This window comes from Notothenia rossii (assembly GCF_949606895.1).
Source record: "Notothenia rossii genome assembly, chromosome: 5".
NCBI lineage: Eukaryota > Metazoa > Chordata > Actinopteri > Perciformes > Nototheniidae > Notothenia > Notothenia rossii.
This window is the reverse complement of record NC_136903.1, coordinates 401519-424617: the sequence shown is the minus strand read 5'-3', so window position 1 is coordinate 424617 and position 23099 is coordinate 401519. Positions and strand designations below refer to the sequence as shown.

Here is a 23099-nt window from a genome sequence, read left to right as displayed (position 1 = left end):
CTGTGTATTATGGTCTGTATGGTCTGTATAACACTGTGTATTATGGTCTGTATAACACTGTGTATTATGGTCTGTATAACACTGTGTATTATGGTCTGTATAACACTGTGTATTATGGTCTGTATAACACTGTGTATTATGGTCTGTATGGTCTTATTATGGTCTGTCTTCAGGCACGTTTCCCTGTCTCGCCCCGTGTGTTTCGAGGCGTCTCTGAACTACACCATACGTCTCAGTCTGCCGCTCTACAGTCCGCTCAGTGACGTGCAGTCTCCATACACACTGATCGACTCGGTGAGGACACACACACACACACACACACACACACACACACACACACACACACACACACACACACACACACACACACATTCATGTCTCTTGTCCTCTGCAGATGGTATTAATGTCTCTTGTCCTCTGCACATGGTATTAATGTCTCTTGTCCTCTGCACATGGTATTAATGTCTCTTGTCCCCTGCAGATGGTATTAATGTCTCTTGTCCTCTGCACATGGTATTAATGTCTCTTGTCCCCTGCAGATCGTGCTGATGCCTCACTGTAAGAACATGGATCTCTTCTCTTCAGAGGGAGGAGACTCCAGCGGGAACAGCGGCTGGGAAACGTTTCAGCGTTATCGCTGTCTGGAGAACAGTCAGAGCGTCGTCAAGTCTCCGACCACCGACATCTGCAGGAACTTCATCTTCAGCATCTCTGCCATGCTGCACCAGGGAGCTAAAGGTAGTCCACTTTAAAGAGTCACCTGAAGAGTCACCTTAAAGCAGTGCTTCTCAAAGTGTGGTCCGCGGACCACTGGTGGTCCGTGAGTGCCCCCTAGTGGTCCGTGAGTATATCGGTAACATTTCACATTTGAAATAAATAAATAAATACAAGTTTTCCACACTCTCACGGGAATATCTCCGCAATGGAGCGAGCTTAAGTTTCACTTTCGAATGCATGATATAGCCCAGCGCAACACCTTCATCACACATGTGGCCACTTGTTTGTACCATTTTCAGGCGATTTGTAAAAAACTATGTGTTTTTGGATATTTGTGGAGTTAGGTGGGACGCGAGTGTTTTTTTATTGGTTAAGTGGTCCTTGGTATGAAAAAGTTTGAGAAACACTGCCTTAAAGAGTCATCTTAAAGAGTCATCTTAAAGGGTGTGTGTGTGTGTGTGTGTGTGTGTGTGTGTGTGTGTGTGTGTGTGTGTGTGTGTGTGTGTGTGTGTGTGTGTGTGTGTGTGTGTGTGTGTGTGTGTGTGTGTGTGTGTGACCCTCGGGGCTCTCTGAGCACAGTGTGTGATCTCCTCTAACTCCTATCTCGTCCTCCCTCTCTCAGAGTGCCGCTGTGACCCTCAGGGCTCTCTGAGCACAGTTTGTGATCCGAGTGGAGGTCAGTGCCACTGCAGACCCAACGTCTCAGGGAGGAACTGTGACTCCTGCAGCCCGACCACCTTCCAGTTCGGACCCAGCGGCTGCAGAGGTCAGCATTGAGACATCAGGAATAACACTTTCATGACAAATGAGGAATAACACTTTCATAACAAATGAGGAATATCACTTTCATAAAAAATCAGGAATAGCACTTTCATAACAAATCAGGAATAACACTTTCATAACAAATCAGGAATAGCACTTTCATAAAAAATCAGGAATAGCACTTTCATAACAAATCAGGAATAACACTTTAATAACAAATCAGGAATAACACTTTCATAACAAATCAGGAATAACACTTTCATAACAAATCAGGAATAACACTTTAATAACAAATCAGGAATAACACTTTAATAACAAATCAGGAATAACACTTTAATAACAAATCAGGAATAGCACTTTCATAAAAAATCAGGAATAGCACTTTAATAACAAATCAGGAATAGCACTTTAATAACAAATCAGGAATAACACTTTCATAACAAATCAGGAATAACACTTTCATTACAAATCAGGAATAACACTTTCATAACAAATCAGGAATAACACTTTCATTACAAATCATGAATAACACTTTAATAACAAATCAGGAATAACACTTTCATAACAAATCAGGAATAACACTTTCATAACAAATCAGGAATAACACTTTCATTACAAATCAGGAATAACACTTTCATTACAAATCAGGAATAACACTTTCATAACAAATCAGGAATAACACTTTCATAACAAATCAGGAATAACACTTTCCTAACAAATCAGGAATAACACTTTCATAACAAATCAGGAATAACACTTTCATAACAAATCAGGAATAACACTTTCATAACAAATCAGGAATAACACTTTAATAACAAATCAGGAATAACACTTTCATAACAAATCAGGAATAACACTTTCATAACAAATCAGGAATAACACTTTCATTACAAATCAGGAATAACACTTTCATTACAAATGAGGAATAACACTTTCATTACAAATCAGGAATAACACTTTCATTACAAATCAGGAATAACACTTTCCTAACAAATCAGGAATAACACTTTCATAACAAATCAGGAATAACACTTTAATAACAAATCAGGAATAACACTTTCATAACAAATCAGGAATAACACTTTCATAACAAATCAGGAATAACACTTTCCTAACAAATCAGGAATAACACTTTAATAACAAATCAGGAATAACACTTTCATAACAAATCAGGAATAACACTTTCATAACAAATCAGGAATAACACTTTCATAACAAATCAGGAATAACACTTTCATAACAAATCAGGAATAACACTTTCCTAACAAATCAGGAATAACACTTTCATAACAAATCAGGAATAACACTTTAATAACAAATCAGGAATAACACTTTCATAACAAATCAGGAATAACACTTTCATTACAAATCAGGAATAACACTTTAATAACAAATCAGGAATAACACTTTCATAATAAATCAGGAATAACACTTTCATAACAAATCAGGAATAACACTTTCATTACAAATCAGGAATAACACTTTAATAACAAATTAGGAATAACACTTTCATTACAAATCAGGAATAACACTTTAATAACAAATCAGGAATAACACTTTCATTACAAATCAGGAATAACACTTTCATAACAAATCAGGAATAACACTTTCATTACAAATCAGGAATAACACTTTAATAACAAATCAGGAATAACACTTTCATAATAAATCAGGAATAACACTTTCATAACAAATCAGGAATAACACTTTCATAACAAATCAGGAATAACACTTTCATAACAAATCAGGAATAACACTTTCCTAACAAATCAGGAATAACACTTTCATTACAAATCAGGAATAACACTTTCATAATAAGTTTCAAAATGGGTTGAACCAATGAACTGATTGGAAACAATAAGAAAGAGCAACCAAATATTTCATATCAGTTAATCCTGGTTTCAGTTTATTCAGGTTTCACACAGGTCGTCCTTAATCTCACTTACACATGCAGTTCTGCTGAGCATACAGAATGTACAATAACTGTGTGTGTGTGTGTGTGTGTGTGTGTGTGTGTGTGTGTGTGTGTGTGTGTGTGTGTGTGTGTGTGTGTGTGTGTGTGTGTGTGTGTGTGTGTGTGTGTGTGTGTGTGTGTGTGTGTGTGTGTGCAGCGTGTGAGTGTGACCCTCAGGGCTCTCAGAGTGAGTTCTGTGATCAGCTGTCAGGTCAGTGTGTGTGTGTGTCTGGAGCGTCTGGGCGTCAGTGCTCTGGGTGTCTCCCGGGGTTCTGGGGCTTCCCCTCCTGCAGACCCTGCTCCTGTAACGGACACAGCGACGCCTGCGAGCCCCTCACCGGCCGCTGCCTCACCTGCAGGGACCACAGCACGGGACACACCTGCGACAGGTAAGACACACACTATAAAACACACACTGACAGGTGAGATACACCTTCACACAACATACACTCACAGGTGAGACACACATTTATAAAACACACACTGACAGGTGAGATACCCCTCTCTCCCCAGGTGTCTGGATGGTTACTATGGCGACCCGGTGTTGGGGTCAGGTGACCACTGCCGGCCCTGCAGGTGTCCCGACGGCCCCGGCAGCCTGCGGCAGTTTGCAGGAAGCTGTTACCGTGGAGACGACTCTCAGCACGCCGTCTGTGTCTGCAACACGGGATACAAAGGTACAACTTTATTAACACTGAGACAGGTACACAGGTACAACTTTATTAACACTGAACCAGGTACACAGGTACAACTTTATTAACACTGAGACAGGTACACAGGTACAACTTTATTAACACTGAACCAGGTACACATGTACAACTTTATTAACACTGAACCAGGTAAACATGTACAACTTTATTAACACTGAACCAGGTACACAGGTACAACTTTATTAACACTAAACCAGGTACACATGTACAACTTTATTAACACTGAACCAGGTACACATGTACAACTTTATTAACACTGAACCAGGTACATAGGTGATGAGGCTCTCATTGACCCTTTCTCATTTCTCTAATTCCCCTCCTCGACTCCTATCCTTGTGTCTGTGACAATAACAGGCTACGTATGCAGACACACACACACACACACACACACACACACACACACACACACACACACACACACACACACACACACACACACACACACACACACCTACACACTGTACAACCCACACCGACACCACACACACCTACAAAAGCATATGATACATATCAGGCTACAGCCGTTGTGTATTTTATTATGTGAAGCACTAAATGGTCAGTCCGGCCGTGCGTCAAGCCTGTTGCAAATGCAAACTCTCTCCTCTCTCCTCGGTTAGAGCTCCTCCAGAGAGCCTCCTCCCTCCTGTCTCCTCGGTCAGAGCTCCTCCAGAGAGCCTCCTCCCTCCTGTCTCCTCGGTTAGAGCTCCTCCAGAGAGCCTCCTCAATGCTCGATCCTCGGTCCTCGAAGTGCATTTAGAGAAATGAGATGTCCTTCAACATGGCGTGCTGAAATTCATTTCCGGGTAACTACCGGAGGACCGAGGAGTCGAGAAGTCGAGGAGGGGGAATTAGTGAAATGAGAAAGGGCCACTGTGTGACTGCTGATGTTTCCCAGGTGTACCTGAGAGATGATTACAGGCTCTGAGCAGGAAGCTAACAGTTTCCATGCCTGGGGGGGGGCAGACAGAGGGAAACAGGAATGTGATGAGACTCTGTTATTATTGAATTAAACTCTCTATCTCCTGAGGGTGTTAGCAAACACACTACGCTGCTTTCTGATTGGCTGACAGTATTTAAAGCCCCAGTAAAACAGAGAAGGTAAAAACAGGAGCCTGGAGGTTCTTTAGAAACACATGTTTATAGATCAGACTATATAACCACCCTGGTAGACCCCCCCCCCCTCCCCCTCCATACACACTGATCGACTCGGTGAGGACACACACACACACACACACACACACACACACACACACACACACACACACACACACACACACACACACACACACACACACACACACACAATAACACAGACTATAACACCCCCTGTTGTTAACCACCAACTATGTGCGATATATATATATGCCGTTAATGACTGTGTAATACATACCTGGCTGCTAAATCCTCAGAACTGGTACAGGATGTGTTTTTTGTTAATTGTTACAATTTTCTTTTTTAGAATTGTTGTATCTTTAAAGGTCCCATGTCATGCTTTTCCGGTTATTACCCGTCCCCTTGTGTGTTATGAAGGGTTTTCTGCATGTAAACTCTAACACAGAAAATCCTTCCCCAAAACGCCTCGTTGGTGAAACGTCATCATCCATTTGATTCTTCCGGGTACGTGCTTACGAAAGCACGTACCCGGAACTAAATGGGCCAATCCGTGGAGCCGTTACGTTACGTCCGCGGAGCCGTTACGTTAAGCCCCCGCTGATTGGTCCAAATTGACCAATCCACACACACACTCAGTGTAGGCAGCTCTGCTGATCTCTCCTCCCTGGCTGCAGGCTGATAACAGACAGTTGGGAAGTTCTCTCTGCAGACCCATTCTCTCTGCAGACCCATTCTCACAGCGTTTATCAACCTTTTTCTTAATCAATATCAAGACACGTTTATTGTTTTTACTTTGGCTGTGACTTTATGTGTGCTCAGGATGAGGTTGGCTGTGTTTTGCTGTGTATCGCTAAACAAGGAAACAACACCTCCACGGAGCTCAGCGTGATTCACAACGTCCCGACCAATCAGAGCACACTGTGCTCACAGGGAGGGTGGGGGCTGGAGCTACTGGAGCTACAACGAGCCGTTAAAGGCAGAGAGTGAAATTCAGTGAATACACAGTTTACAGAGATGCTGTTTGAGAAACCAATGTGAGTTTGAAAAAATTGCACAATATAAATCTATTCTAGTAGACCTCAACAATGGAATTGTGATCAGTGGAAATGGCCATGACATGGGACCTTTAAAACTTTTGTATGCTTCTTAGTTAACATTAAGCTCTGTGGCTCTTTTTCTGCTGTAACAATGTGCATTTCCCCACTGTGGGGCGGATAAAGGTTCTGACTCTGACTCTGGTTCCGACTCTGACTCTGACTCTGGTTCTGACTCTGACTCTGACTCTGGTTCTGACTCTGACTCTGACTCTGGTTCTGACTCTGACTCTGACTCTGATTCTGACTCTGATCTGACTCTGACTCTGGTTCTGACTCTGACTCTGATTCTGACTCTGATCTGACTCTGACTCTGATTCTGACCTGACTCTGACTCTGATCTGATTCTGACTCTGACTCTGGTTCTGACTCTGACTCTTACTCTGATTCTGACCTGACTCTGACTCTGGTTCCGACTCTGACTCTGACCTGGTTCTGACTCTGACTCTGATTCTGACTCTGATCTGACTCTGACTCTGATCTGATTCTGACTCTGACTCTGACCTGGTTCTGATCTGACTCTGATTCTGACTCTGATCTGACTCTGACTCTGATTCTGACTCTGATCTGACTCTGATCTGACTCTGATCTGACTCTGACTCGGATCTGACTCTGATCTGACTCTGACTCTGATTCTGACTCTGATCTGACTCTGACTCTGATCTGACTCTGATCTGACTCTGATCTGACTCTGACTCGGATCTGACTCTGATCTGACTCTGACTCTGATTCTGACTCTGATCTGACTCTGACTCTGATCTGACTCTGATCTGACTCTGACTCTGATCTGACTCTGATCTGACTCTGACTCTGATCTGATTTTGACTCTGATCTGACTCTGACTCTGATTCTGACTCTGATCTGACTCTGATCTGACTCTGATCTGATTCTGACTCTGATCTGACTCTGACTCTGATTCTGACTCTGATCTGACTCTGATCTGACTCTGATCTGATTCTGACTCTGATCTGACTCTGACTCTGATCTGACTCTGATCTGACTCTGACTCTGATTCTGACTCTGATCTGACTTTGATCTGACTCTGACTCTGATCTGACTCTGATTCTGACTCTGATCTGACTCTGATCTGACTCTGACTCTGATCTGACTCTGATCTGATTCTGACTCTGATCTGACTCTGACTCTGATTCTGACTCTGACTCTGACTCTGATTCTGATCTGATTCTGATCTGACTCTGATTCTGACTCTGACTCTGATTCTGATTCTGACTCTGACTCTGACTCTGACTCTGATCTGACTCTGATCTGATTCTGACTCTGACTCTGATTCTGACTCTGACTCTGACTCTGATTCTGACTCTGATCTGACTCTGACTCTGATTCTGACTCTGACTCTGACTCTGATCTGATTCTGACTCTGACTCTGATTCTGACTCTGACTCTGATTCTGACTCTGATCTGACTCTGATCTGATTCTGACTCTGATTCTGACTCTGACTCTGATCTGATTCTGATCTGATTCTGATCTGACTCTGATTCTGATTCTGACTCTGACTCTGATCTGACTCTGACTCTGATTCTGACTCTGACTCTGACTCTGATCTGACTCTGACTCTGATTCTGACTCTGACTCTGATTCTGATCTGATTCTGATCTGACTCTGATTCTGACTCTGACTCTGACTCTGATTCTGATCTGACTCTGATTCTGACTCTGACTCTGACTCTGACTCTGATTCTGATTCTGATCTGATTCTGACTCTGATCTGACTCTGATCTGATTCTGACTCTGATCTGACTCTGATTCTGACTCTGACTCTGATTCTGACTCTGACTCTGACTCTGATTCTGACTCTGATCTGACTCTGACTCTGATTCTGACTCTGACTCTGATTCTGATCTGATTCTGACTCTGATCTGATTCTGATCTGATTCTGATCTGACTCTGATTCTGATCTGATTCTGACTCTGACTCTGATTCTGATCTGATTCTGATCTGACTCTGATTCTGATCTGATTCTGACTCTGACTCTGATCTGACTCTGATCTGACTCTGACTCTGATTCTGACTCTGATCTGACTCTGACTCTGATTCTGATCTGACTCTGATTCTGATCTGATTCTGACTCTGATCTGATTCTGATCTGATTCTGATCTGACTCTGATTCTGATCTGATTCTGACTCTGACTCTGACTCTGATTCTGATCTGATTCTGATCTGACTCTGATTCTGATCTGATTCTGACTCTGACTCTGATCTGATTCTGATCTGATTCTGATCTGACTCTGATTCTGATCTGACTCTGATTCTGACTCTGACTCTGACTCTGATTCTGACTCTGACTCTGATTCTGATCTGATTCTGACTCTGACTCTGATTCTGACTCTGACTCTGATTCTGACTCTGACTCTGATTCTGACTCTGATCTGACTCTGATCTGACTCTGATCTGACTCTGATTCTGACTCTGACTCTGATTCTGACTCTGATCTGACTCTGATCTGACTCTGACTCTGATTCTGACTCTGATCTGACTCTGATCTGATTCTGACTCTGATCTGACTCTGACTCTGATTCTGACTCTGACTCTGACTCTGATCTGATTCTGACTCTGACTCTGATTCTGACTCTGACTCTGATCTGACTCTGACTCTGATTCTGACTCTGACTCTGACTCTGACTCTGATTCTGACTCTGACTCTGATTCTGATCTGATTCTGATCTGACTCTGATTCTGATCTGATTCTGATCTGACTCTGATTCTGATCTGATTCTGATCTGACTCTGATTCTGATCTGATTCTGACTCTGACTCTGATTCTGACTCTGACTCTGACTCTGATTCTGACTCTGATCTGACTCTGATTCTGACTCTGATCTGACTCTGATTCTGACTCTGATCTGACTCTGATCTGATTCTGACTCTGATCTGATTCTGATTCTGAATCTGATCTGACTCTGATTCGGATCTGACTCTGATTCTGACTCTGATCTGACTCTGATTCTGATCTGATTCTGACTTTGATTCTGATATATTGACCTATGTGTCTCTGCAGGCGCTCGCTGTGACGAGTGCTCCCCTGGTTACTATGGTAACCCCGGGGAGGCGGGGGGGCAGTGTGCGCCCTGCCGGTGCAACAGCAACATCGACCTGCTGGACCCAGAGGCCTGCGACCCTCAGAGCGGGCGCTGTCTGCGCTGCAGGTTCCACAGCCAGGGCAACGCCTGCGAGCACTGCAGCCCCGGTTACTACGGCAACGCCCTGCTGCAGGACTGCAAGAGTGAGTACTCTGTCACCGTGGCAACGCCATGCAACACATTGCAACAATGTGCAACACCATACTATACCATGCAACACAACACATGTGTGTGTGACGGTGTGTTCCTGTGTGTGTCATCAGAGTGTGTGTGACGGTGTGTTCCTGTGTGTGTCATCAGTGTGTGTGTGTGACGGTGTGTGTCATCAGAGTGTGTGTGTTCCTGTCTGTGTCATCAGAGTGTGTGTGACGGTGTGTTCCTGTGTGTGTCATCAGTGTGTGTGTGTGACGGTGTGTGTCATCAGTGTGTGTGTGTGACGGTGTGTGTCATCAGAGTGTGTGTGTTCCTGTCTGTGTCATCAGAGTGTGTGTGACGATGTGTTCCTGTGTGTGTCATCAGAGTGTGTGTGACGGTGTGTTCCTGTGTGTGTCATCAGAGTGTGTGTGACGGTGTGTTCCTGTGTGTGTCATCAGTGTGTGTGTGTGACGGTGTGTGTCATCAGAGTGTGTGTGTGACGGTGTGTGTCATCAGAGTGTGTGTGTTCCTGTCTGTGTCATCAGAGTGTGTGTGTTCCTTTCTGTGTCATCAGAGTGTGTGTGACGGTGTGTTCCTGTGTGTGTCATCAGAGTGTGTGTGACGGTGTGTTCCTGTGTGTGTCATCAGAGTGTGTGTGTGTTCCTGTGTGTGTCATCAGAGTGTGTGTGTTCCTGTGTGTGTCATCAGAGTGTGTGTGTGTTCCTTTGTGTGTCATCAGAGTGTGTGTGACGGTGTGTTCCTGTGTGTGTCATCAGAGTGTGTGTGTTCCTGTGTGTGTCATCAGAGTGTGTGTGTGTTCCTTTGTGTGTCATCAGAGTGTGTGTGACGGTGTGTTCCTGTGTGTGTCATCAGTGTGTGTGTGTTCCTGTGTGTGTCATCAGTGTGTGTGTGATGGTGTGTTCCTGTGTGTGTCATCAGAGTGTGTGTGTGTTCCTGTGTGTGTCTCCTCAGAGTGTGTGTGTGACGGTGTGTTCCTGTGTGTGTCATCAGAGTGTGTGTGTGTTCCTGTGTGTGTCATCAGAGTGTGTGTGACTGTGTGTGTCATCAGAGTGTGTGTGTTCCTGTGTGTGTCATCAGTGTGTGTGTGTGACGGTGTGTTCCTGTGTGTGTCATCAGAGTGTGTGTGTGACGGTGTGTTCCTGTGTGTGTCATCAGAGTGTGTGTGTTCCTGTGTGTGTCATCAGTGTGTGTGTTCCTGTGTGTGTCATCAGAGTGTGTGTGACGGTGTGTTCCTGTGTGTGTCATCAGAGTGTGTGTGACGGTGTGTTCCTGTGTGTGTCATCAGAGTGTGTGTGACGGTGTGTTCCTGTGTGTGTCATCAGAGTGTGTGTGACGGTGTGTTCCTGTGTGTGTCTCCTCAGAGTGTGTGTGTTCCTGTGTGTGTCATCAGAGTGTGTGTGACGGTGTGTTCCTGTGTGTGTCTCCTCAGAGTGTGTGTGTTCCTGTGTGTGTCATCAGTGTGTGTGTGACGGTGTGTTCCTGTGTGTGTCTCCTCAGAGTGTGTGTGTTCCTGTGTGTGTCATCAGAGTGTGTGTGACGGTGTGTTCCTGTGTGTGTCATCAGAGTGTGTGTGACGGTGTGTTCCTGTGTGTGTCATCAGTGTGTGTGTGACGGTGTGTTCCTGTGTGTGTCATCAGAGTGTGTGTGACGGTGTGTTCCTGTGTGTGTCATCAGTGTGTGTGTGACGGTGTGTTCCTGTGTGTGTCTCCTCAGAGTGTGTGTGTAACCGGCTGGGCAGCGACCCCTCCAGCTGTGGCTCCTCCTCAGAGTGTGTGTGTGACGCTGTGAGTGGGCGGTGCCCCTGCCTCCCTCTGGTTGCCGGGCAACAGTGCGACCGCTGCGAGGCGGACAGCTGGAACCTGGGCAGCGGGCGCGGCTGTGAGGCCTGCGCCTGTAACCCCCAACACACGTACGGGACGTCCTGCAACGAGGTACCTGAACACACCTTTAAACTGTACAATGAACTTTACTGGAGTATTTCCAATTTTCTGCTACTGTGTACTTCTACTCCACCACATGTATTTAATACCTTTAATTACTTAACGGATTAATGATTTGAAATATCTGCCCAATCACTACTTTTACTGTCGCTACCTCAACTATATTTTGATGATTATACTTTTATTATTTTAGGAACATTTGGAATGCAGGACTTTTACTGTAACAGAGTATTCCTTCCTACACTCTGGTACTTCTTGTATCTGAGTACTTCTACTGAGTACCTGAGTACTTCTACTTTTACCCAAGTTTAAAGATCTGAGTACTTCTACTTTTACTCAAGAACAAGATCTGAGTACTTTTACTCAAATACAATATCTGAGTACTTCTACTTACTAAAGTACCCTCTCTGAATTACCCCCCCATCCTCTTGTCTCAGGTCAGTGGACAGTGTTCCTGTCGGCCAGGATTCGGAGGGAGAACCTGCAGCGAGTGCAGAGAGATGTTCTGGGGAGAACCCGAGGTCACATGTCACGGTACGTTCACTCTGCAGGAAGTGAGATACTAAGGTTGCAGTCGAATAGTCCGTTTCTCTCCTGACGGAGTGAAATGACCCGAAAGTACGTCAGTGGCAGCCATGATAAGAGCCGGTTCTCTAGATCAGCGGTTTTCAAAGTGTGAGGCGCGCCTCCCCTGGGGGGCGCCAGAGAGCTTCAGGAGAGGGGGGCGCCAGAGAGCTTCAGGGGAGACGCAGCGTGAGAAAAGACCAGTGAAGTGGCACTTGCACACTTTTGGCTGTCTGTGGAGACCGAGGTGTATGCTCATTCCCTCCACCTCCACCTTTGTGAGTGCTCACTCCCTTCGACTCCGCCTGTGTGAGTGCTCACTCCTTCACCTCCACCCACCTGTGTGAGTGCTCACTCCCTTCACCTCCGCCTGTGTGAGTGCTCACTCCTTCACCTCCACCCACCTGTGTGAGTGCTCACTCCCTTCACCTCCGCCTGTGTGAGTGCTCACTCCCTTCACCTCCGCCTGTGTGAGTGCTCACTCCTTCACCTCCGCCTGTGTGAGTGCTCACTCCTTCACCTCCGCCTGTGTGAGTGCTCATTCCCTTCACCTCCACCTGTGTGAGTGCTCATTCCCTTCACCTCCACCTGTGTGAGTGCTCACTCCTTCACCTCCGCCTGTGTGAGTGCTCACTCCCTTCACCTCCACCTGTGTGAGTGCTCACTCCTTCACCTCCGCCTGTGTGAGTGCTCACTCCCTTCACCTCCACCTGTGTGAGTGCTCACTCCCTTCACCTCCACCTGTGTGAGTGCTCACTCCCTTCACCTCCACCTGTGTGAGTGCTCACTCCCTTCACCTCCACCCACCTGTGTGAGTGCTCACTCCCTTCACCTCCGCCTGTGTGAGTGCTCACTCCTTCACCTCCGCCTGTGTGAGTGCTCACTCCCTTCACCTCCACCTGTGTGAGTGCTCACTCCTTCACCTCCGCCTGTGTGAGTGCTCACTCCCTTCACCTCCGCCTGTGTGAGTGCTCACTCCCTTCACCTCCACCTGTGTGAGTGCTCACTCCTTCACCTCCACCTGTGTGAGTGCTCACTCCCTTCACCTCCACCTGTGTGAGTGCTCACTCCTTCACCTCCGCCTGTGTGAGTGCTCACTCCCTTCACCTCCACCTGTGTGAGTGCTCACTCCCTTCACCTCCGCCTGTGTGAGTGCTCACTCCTTCACCTCCGCCTGTGTGAGTGCTCACTCCCTTCACCTCCACCTGTGTGAGTGCTCACTCCTTCACCTCCGCCTGTGTGAGTGCTCACTCCCTTCACCTCCACCTGTGTGAGTGCTCACTCCCTTCACCTCCGCCTGTGTGAGTGCTCACTCCCTTCACCTCCACCTGTGTGAGTGCTCACTCCTTCACCTCCACCTGTGTGAGTGCTCACTCCCTTCACCTCCACCTGTGTGAGTGCTCACTCCTTCACCTCCGCCTGTGTGAGTGCTCACTCCTTCACCTCCGCCTGTGTGAGTGCTCACTCCTTCACCTCCGCCTGTGTGAGTGCTCACTCCCTTCACCTCCGCCTGTGTGAGTGCTCACTCCTTCACCTCCGCCTGTGTGAGTGCTCACTCCTTCACCTCCGCCTGTGTGAGTGCTCACTCCTTCACCTCCGCCTGTGTGAGTGCTCACTCCTTCACCTCCACCTGTGTGAGTGGGGGTTTTCCGCATTGACTCTGATCAAAGTGCCGGTCGGCTGCAGCCAGAGGAGGGTCTGCGTGTATTCCTGTGTGCATCAGAGACTCATTGTTCCCACTAAAGTAGGGCTAAGTGTAAAAAGGAGGCACAGTTTCGTTCCAAAAATATGTCTTGAGAACACGGCGTGCGAAAACACACGGGTGGTGCTGCAGCTAGATTTGCCTGTCCTCTGTAAGAAGGTGTCGGCGACTGACAAGCGAGGAAGAACGGCTGTCCACAGACTGTTCCAACTTCAACAACTGTATTAACTTCCAGGGCAGTGAAGTGAACATGCTATTGTAATTGGGTGTGTGGTATATTCTCATGCAGGGCCGTTTCTTCCTATAGGTGGACTATGTGGGGGCATAGGGCCCCCGCGGCCACTAGGGGGCCCCCAAACTGAAAGTATTTATTTATTTATTTTATTCATCCGAAAAACAAAAAAGGTTTAATTCATACACACAAAGATAAACAAAATTATATATACATTTTTGACGCAATAATGCTGCTGTATTAGGATGATGCACGGGAGGGCTACTTTCCACAAGCTATGCTTCAGCCCTCCCGTGCATCATCCTAATACAGCGGCATTATTGCATCAAAAATGTATAGAAATGAAGGAGTATAAAGAAAACAGGAGAACAAATTAAATAAAAGTTAGGGCAGGAAAACAATAAATGCATATATATATAAATATTTATATATATATATACGAAAACCTGATATAGGGTCATTTTCTGCACATGTCAATAGCAGTTTAAACTATCTTTTTTTGGAAATTAAAATACTATATATAAATATATACATAGGTACACATGTACTTCGCAAATGAATAATAATAATAATATATGCATAATTGCATATAAACATTGTGAACACTTATTTTCAAGTGATTTCTTTTAAATTCATACTGTATGTTCACGCTGTGGTTTGGAACTGCTTTTGAATGTTAGCAGGCATTTTCTTATGGAAATTGTTGTGCATAACCAGTACTGCTTTAAGCTGAACTATATCAACACATTTGAATAGATTGAGTTTTTTTAAATATGGGAGTTGTGTGTTCATATTTACCAAGGCCACAGACGAATCGTAATACTTTTAAAAAAAATGTTATTATTTTTTGTAGATTTGTTGAGTACGTGTTTCCCCATATTTCGGAGCAGTAATAAAGGTAGGGAGAAATAGACTGTTATAAAGAGTGTCTTTTCTTCAACAATGTTCTTAGTATGATACAAAATACCTTTTGTTTTTGACAGTTTAGTCTGTACACAATTTATATGGTGCTTCCAATTGAGTCAACAAGCAGTCCTAAACATGTACATGCACCAACTTTTTCTATCTCTGTATTGGAAATCCGTATAATGCAGTCATTTCTACTCTCTGACTTTGTATTGAGTAACATGTCATTTGTTTTGGCCACATTAAGGGATCATTTATTAACTGCAAACCAGTTACATAGTATTTTTTATTCTGCATTCACAATTTTAACAAGATCGCCAAGATTATGATGGGAGCAGAGAATTCAAAGTTCAGGTTCAGCCTCAATATATTTGGGGAGAATTCAAATGAGCCGTCTTTAATTGTAGACAGCCAAGCCCCCTCCTGTGTTCGCAGTGGCGTTTTTATATGTACAAAAGTGGTGGGGCCCAAAAAACGTAGATGTCTATATATATCTTCTGCAGTGAGGTTCAGGCTGGTGAGCCTCTGACTCTTCAGGTTTACAAATATTATATTTGGACCTAAATCAAAATATAATATTATTTTCAAAAGCTTTTTTTGTCTGAAGCTTCGATTAATTTTAAACAGACAGTTCAACAGAAGGATACCCAACAAATGTAATTGTATCATTTAAATATTGAATTGTTCTCTCTTAGTAAGATCCCATTTTCAATAAAAGATGAAGTCCATGCTCTCCTTCTGGACAAACATCTCTATTTCTTTTTTTGTAAAAGTCCTCCTTATCTTCTTGTAGTTTCAAAAGTCTATCATAAATCTAATCGATAGATTTATGATTAGAAAATGATAAATGTAGGGTAGACATGTGGATATTACCCGGCTGAACAAAACGTGCATTTATCAAACAGGTACGTTTCCCACAGATCTTATTTGGAGCTATTTTCTCCTCTGGAGAAATCTCATTGCTATTTGTGGAGGGAACCCGAGCGCAGCTTACTTCCTGGTTTTAGGACGCGTCTCTCTCCTCCTCTTCACACCACACTTTTCGCGGCACACGTACTTACAGCCAATCAGCTCTGAATGATGAGATGACGTATGGTGGGGATGGCAGCTCTCTGCCCCTGTGGGCATTATGAGCATGCGCAGTGTAGTTTCTACAATCACCGTTCACTTAGACAGGGAGAGGGAGGGCATGGTGGGGTTTTGTCCCACATGGCTCTAAGCAGCTCAATAGGCACACACTGTAGACACGAATTAGAAGAACACAGACTAAAACAACAATGAGACGAATCAGATGATTAAACATGATCTTTAAATATATTTTATATATTTTGTTATTTAGAGGGGTGCGAGGAATAGTCCAAGTAGTGGGGGAGTTTTATACAATATGTTTAAAACAAAGATAAAAAGGTTTTAAAAAGTTATTGTTTAATGTTTTAAGGAGGTGACGCTACTCAGCCAATCAGATGGGTGCAGTCAGTGAGTCAGCACGATAGCTTCAAACACAGAGACGAGACAGAAGGAGAGAAACAGTCTTCATGTTCTCTTACTGGACCTCTTTGAAATGCAATTGAAGACCCCTGCATTATAGCAACAACAACAACAACAACAACAACAACAATAATAATAATAATATCAATAATAATTGGGAGGGGGGGCGCGGCTGTTCTTATGTTCTCTGAGGGGAGGCTCACTTTCCCACACTTTGAAAACCCCTTCTCTAGATGAAAGGAAAGGAGGTTTCAAACTTCCTTTATAACTTCCTTTAGCTTAGGAACCACTGGACCTCCCTCACCGAAAGGAGAGGAGAAAATGCTGCCCCACAATGCATTGCAGCCGCAGCATTTGCCGTCACACAACAGTCGGCCGTTCACGGAAACAACCGATTATGACGGAGAAATGATATCATGAAAGTTACGGTGCTTATTAAGCATTTTAAAACGTATGTGGTAAGTTGCCAAAGTGCTTTGTTTTGAACGTTCATCAGTATTATAATCAAAAAGAGAAATATGAACGTTAGTTTTTACTGAAATGATCAAATAAAGTCAACATTTCACTGAGCTGTGTGGGGTTTGTTCAACTTTTAAAAGATGGTTGAATGATGTACACAGTGATAGGTGTTAAAGACTAACGTTTATAATAAATACATTTGTATTGATTTTAAGATCTTTTCATACAATCATACGTATTGGGATCATTTGTATTAATGTGGACCGGAGGGAGAGGGTGACGAGCAGAAGTTTCACTTTCCTTTTTATTTCAATTCCAGCTTTGGTCATGAAGAATATGTTTCTCTGTTGTTCATAAAGCATAAAGCAACAGCATCAGAGCACAGAGTCTCTAGATGAGTCCCTCCTTCTTATTAAACATCCATGTTGTAGTCCTCTGTATAGAAAACTGTAGTTTCCATAGTTTCCCCACAGCAGCAGACGCACACAATGACGTCCGCTGGCGCATCATAAACACGTCGGATAGTGAAAGTGCAGTTGATTCTCTAAAGCACCGCAATCTCTTCTCCTAAGTCCTTTTGAATTCTCCTATCCACTATCCCTTAACCCCGTGACCTTTCACTCAGAGGTCAATGAATAGGAGATAGGGTTAGAATTTAGGAGCTGATTTTTGGATTATAGGAACGCAAGCTAACTCACAGGAAGTGAAGGATACTAAACATGAGCTTCAGGTAAAGTAGAAACTGCTGAGTCACTGTTCGACGCTTCACTGTGGGAACGTCCTCCTCCGGAAACATCTGGAAACAATGAGTCTGAACCTCTGGGGGGTTACAGAGAGGCTATGTGAGGGTCCTCTCAGGAGAAAGATGTTTATTGAAGCTTTTCTTTGGTTTTACTGGAATACAAACCAGATGTTTAACGCACACACAGCAACACAGGAAGCTGCACGGTTGATGTGGTGTATGTGTGTTGCAGTGTGTTAGAGTGTGTGTGTGTGTTGCAGTGTGTGTGTGTTGCAGTGTAACTCTTCATCACTTCCTGACCCCAACATGATTCAGATGATTTTAAAGCTTTTTATTTTTTGATATATGATAAAATATTATAAAACTATGTTGGTCTGCAGCTTCATTTCATATACAATATAAATATAATATTGTAAACCTGTGTGTCCTCAGCGTGCGACTGTGACCCCCGCGGTGTCTCCGAGCCTCAGTGTAACCGGGGCAACGGTCACTGTGTCTGTACTGACGGTGTTTCTGGTCCTCGGTGTGATGTCTGCGCTCGAGGATTCTCCGGAACGTTCCCCGACTGCCAGCGCTGCCACCAGTGCTTCTCCGAGTGGGACGAGGTCATCGGGCAGCTGACCAATCAGACGCACCGCCTCGTCAACAAGGTGAACGCCATCAAGGCCAGCGGCGTCACTGGGCCGTACAGGAAGTCCGTCGACATCCTGGAGAGAAGCATCAACGACATCCAGAACCTCCTGAACCAGAACCCTGCAGAGCAACCTCTGAGCGAAATACAGGCACTGCTGCAACAGAACAGGTGAGACTAACTTTAGACTGGAGTCTAACCAGGTGAGGCTAACGTAGACTGGAGTCTAACATTGTGAGACTAGCTTTAGACTGGAGTCTAACCAGGTGAGATTATCTTTAACCTGGAGTCTAACCAGGTGAGACCATCTTTAATCTGGAGTCCAACCGGGTGAGACTAGCTTTAGATTGGAGTCTAACCAGGTGAGACTAGCTTTAATCTGGAGTCTAACCAGGTGAGACTAGCTTTAATCTGGAGTCTAACCATGTGAGACTAGCTTTAGACTGGAGTCTAACCAGGTGAGACTAGCTTTAATCTGGAGTCTAACCAGGTGAGACTAGCTTTAGACTGGAGTCTAACCAGGTGAGGCTAGCTTTAGACTGGAGTCTAACCAGGTGAGATTATCTTTAACCTGGAGTCTAACCAGGTGAGACTAGCTTTAATCTGGAGTCCAACCAAGTGAGACCATCTTTAATCTGGAGTCCAACCGGGTGAGACTAGCTTTAGATTGGAGTCTAACCAGGTGAGACTAGCTTTAATCTGGAGTCTAACCAGGTGAGACTAGCTTTAATCTGGAGTCTAACCAGGTGAGACTAGCTTTAGACTGGAGTCTAACCAAGTGAGACTAGCTTTAGACTGGAGTCTAACCAAGTGAGACTAGCTTTAACCTGGAGTCTAACCAGGTGAGACTAGCTTTAATCTGGAGTCTAACCAAGTGAGACTAGCTTTAATCTGGAGTCTAACCAGGTGAGGCTATCTTTAGACTGGAGTCTAACCAGGTGAGATTATCTTTAACCTGGAGTCTAACCAGGTGAGACTAGCTTTAATCTGGAGTCCAACCAGGTGAGACTAGCTTTAATCTGGAGTCCAACCAAGTGAGACCATCTTTAATCTGGAGTCCAACCGGGTGAGACTAGCTTTAGATTGGAGTCTAACCAGGTGAGACTAGCTTTAATCTGGAGTCTAACCAAGTGAGACTAGCTTTAGACTGGAGTCTAACCAGGTGAGACTAGCTTTAATCTGGAGTCTAACCAGGTGAGACTAGCTTTAGACTGGAGTCTAACCAGGTGAGATTATCTTTAACCTGGAGTCTAACCAGGTGAGACTAGCTTTAATCTGGAGTCTAACCAGGTGAGACTAGCTTTAATCTGGAGTCCAACCAAGTGAGACCATCTTTAATCTGGAGTCCAACCGGGTGAGACTAGCTTTAGATTGGAGTCTAACCAGGTGAGACTAGCTTTAATCTGGAGTCTAACAAATTGAGACTAGCTTTAATCTGGAGTCTAACCAGGTGAGACTAGCTTTAGACTGGAGTCTAACCAAGTGAGACTAGCTTTAATCTGGAGTCTAACCAGGTGAGACTAGCTTTAACCTGGAGTCTAACCAGGTGAGACTAGCTTTAACCTGGAGTCTAACCAGGTGAGACTAGCTTTAATCTGGAGTCTAACCAAGTGAGACTAGCTTTAACCTGGAGTCTAACCAGGTGAGGCGATCTTTAATCTGGAGTCTAACCAGGTGAGACTAGCTTTAACCTGGAGTCTAACCAGGTGAGACTAGCTTTAACCTGGAGTCTAACCAGGTGAGACTAGCTTTAATCTGGAGTCTAACCAGGTGAGGCTATCTTTAGACTGGAGTCTAACCAGGTGAGGCTATCTTTAATCTGCAGTCTAACCAGGTGAGACTAGCTTTAACCTGGAGTCTAACCAGGTGAGACTAGCTTTAATCTGGAGTCTAACCAAGTGAGACTAGCTTTAACCTGGAGTCTAACCAGGTGAGACTAGCTTTAATCTGGAGTCTAACCAGATGAGACTAGCTTTAATCTGGAGTCTAACCAGATGAGACTAGCTTTAATCTGGAGTCTAACCAAGTGAGACTAGCTTTAACCTGGAGTCTAACCAGATGAGACTAGCTTTAATCTGGAGTCTAACCAAGTGAGACTAGCTTTAACCTGGAGTCTAACCAGGTGAGACTAGCTTTAATCTGGAGTCTAACCATGTGAGACTAGCTTTAATCTGCAGTCTAACCAGGTGAGACTAGCTTTAACCTGGAGTCTAACCAAGTGAGACTAGCTTTAACCTGGAGTCTAACCAGGTGAGACTAGCTTTAACCTGGAGTCTAACCATGTGAGACTAGCTTTAATCTGCAGTCTAACCAGGTGAGGCGATCTTTAATCTGCAGTCTAACCAGGTGAGACTAGCTTTAACCTGGAGTCTAACCATGTGAGACTAGCTTTAATCTGCAGTCTAACCAGGTGAGGCGATCTTTAATCTGCAGTCTAACCAGGTGAGACTAGCTTTAACCTGGAGTCTAACCATGTGAGACTAGCTTTAACCTGGAGTCTAACCATGTGAGACTAGCTTTAACCTGCAGTCTAACCAGGTGAGACTAGCTTTAACCTGGAGTCTAACCATGTGAGACTAGCTTTAATCTGGAGTCTAACCAGGTGAGGCTATCTTTAGACTGGAGTCTAACCATGTGAGACTAGCTTTAATCTGCAGTCTAACCAGGTGAGGCGATCTTTAATCTGCAGTCTAACCAGGTGAGACTAGCTTTAACCTGGAGTCTAACCATGTGAGACTAGCTTTAATCTGCAGTCTAACCAGGTGAGGCGATCTTTAATCTGCAGTCTAACCAGGTGAGACTAGCTTTAGACTGGAGTCTAACCAGGTGAGACTAGCTTTAACCTGGAGTCTAACCATGTGAGACTAGCTTTAACCTGGAGTCTAACCATGTGAGACTAGCTTTAATCTGGAGTCTAACCAGATGAGGCGATCTTTAATCTGCAGTCTAACCAGGTGAGGCAATTTTTAATCTGCAGTCTAACCAGGTGAGGCGATCTTTAATCTGCAGTCTAACCAGGTGAGGCAATTTTTAATCTGCAGTCTAACCAGGTGAGGCGATCTTTAGACTGGATTCTAACCAGGTGAGACTAGCTTTAATCTGGAGTCTAACCAGGTGAGGCGATCTTTAATCTGCATTCTAACCAGGTGAGGCGATCTTTAATCTGCAGTCTAACCAGGTGAGGCGATCTTTAATCTGCAGTCTAACCAGGTGAGGCGATCTTTAATCTGCAGTCTAACCAGGTGAGACTAGCTTTAACCTGGAGTCTAACCAGGTGAGACTAGCTTTAATCTGCAGTCTAACCAGGTGAGACTAGCTTTAACCTGGAGTCTAACCAGGTGAGGCGATCTTTAATCTGCAGTCTAACCAGGTGAGGCGATCTTTAATCTGCAGTCTAACCAGGTGAGACTAGCTTTAGACTGGAGTCTAACCAGGTGAGACTAACCCTCTGACCCCTCCCTCAGCGACCTGATGGGGGCCCTGAGCCTCAAATTGAACCACACGGAGCAGATCCTGCTTCAGGGCTCGGATGCCGAAACTAAACTGGACTCTGCGACGGCCGACGCTCAGAAACTGGAGCGGAACGTTCAGGAACTTCTGGACCAGGTGGAGTTCATCAAGAACTCTGACATCAGAGGTAATAATAATACATTGGATATTTCTAGCGCTTTTCATAATGCTCAAAGACGCTTAAAGTGGTGAGGGGGGGCATCAGAGGGGGGGGGGTGTTGCAATGACGCAGTACTAAGCTGTTATTGGGCGTGGGTCTGATGTTTACTTCTTGTCCGTTGCTAGGGGCGACAGACAGCGTCTCGAAGTATTTCCTGCGGTCACAGGAAGCTGAAGCCCGAGCCAACGCCTCCTCCATCACCGTGGAAACGTCCAGTAAACTACGGCAGCTCACAGAGGACAAACTGAACCAGACCACAGATGAGTTCCTGAGGAGAAACACTGAGCAGAACCAGAGACTTGACGACCTGGCAGGAGATCTGCACACTCTGGACCAATCAGAGCTCAGCCACAAGGTAACCTGCTGTTTATTATGGACCAATCAGAGCTCAGCCACAAGGTAACCTGCTGTTTATTATGGACCAATCAGAGAACAGAGTGATGTTGTGAAGATGGTTTCCAAGTTTTTATTTTAAATTGACCCCCCCTGGTGTTTGCAGGTGTGCGGCAGTCCGTCCTCCTGCTCTCCCATTGGCTGCGGGGCTCTGGGCTGTCTGGACACTGAGGGGCGGGCTCTCTGTGGAGGAGAGGGGTGTGAAGGCATCGTGACGATGGCCGACAGCATCTGGAAGAAGACCAGAGACTCTGAGCAGGAAATCCTCAGCACCATGGAGGAAGTGGAGAAGCTCAACAAGATGGTGAGGCTGGAGGGTTACCTTTACCTGTACCCAACCTGTACCTGTACCCAACCTTTACCTGTACCCAACCTTTACATTTACCCAACCTGTACCTGTACCCAACCTTTACCTTTACCCTACCTGTACCCAACCTTGACCTGTACCCAACCTGTACCTGTACCCATCCTTTACCTTTACCTAACCTTTACCTTTACCCAACCTGTACCTGTACCCAACCTGTACCTGTACCCAACCTGTACCTGTACCCAACCTTTACCTGTACCCAACCTTTACCTGTACCCAACCTGTACCTGTACCCAACCTTTACATTTACCCAACCTGTACCTGTACCCAACCTTTACCTTTACCCTACCTGTACCCATCCTTGACCTTTACCTAACCTTTACCTTTACCCAACCTGTACCTGTACCCAACCTTTACCTGTACCCAACCTGTACCTGTACCCAACCTTTACCTTTACCCAAC

General features: G+C 45.0%; 1 protein-coding gene across 1 annotated transcript in view; it reads left to right on the top strand.

Annotated features, from left to right (window-relative positions):
- LOC307041206 (laminin subunit beta-1-like) overlaps positions 1-23099 on the top strand; it is a gene marked incomplete at its 5' end in the record, with an annotated part of 28983 nt that overhangs the window by 1771 nt on the left and 4113 nt on the right. The window contains 12 exons of the mRNA XM_079684532.1: positions 174-294; positions 540-738; positions 1340-1483; positions 3591-3822; positions 3947-4110; positions 9366-9590; positions 11317-11534; positions 11981-12077; positions 18069-18438; positions 21732-21904; positions 22063-22292; positions 22437-22634. Of these exons, the coding sequence (XP_079540658.1) occupies positions 174-294; positions 540-738; positions 1340-1483; positions 3591-3822; positions 3947-4110; positions 9366-9590; positions 11317-11534; positions 11981-12077; positions 18069-18438; positions 21732-21904; positions 22063-22292; positions 22437-22634 (2371 nt within the window). The remainder of the gene's footprint in view (positions 1-173; positions 295-539; positions 739-1339; positions 1484-3590; positions 3823-3946; positions 4111-9365; positions 9591-11316; positions 11535-11980; positions 12078-18068; positions 18439-21731; positions 21905-22062; positions 22293-22436; positions 22635-23099) is intronic.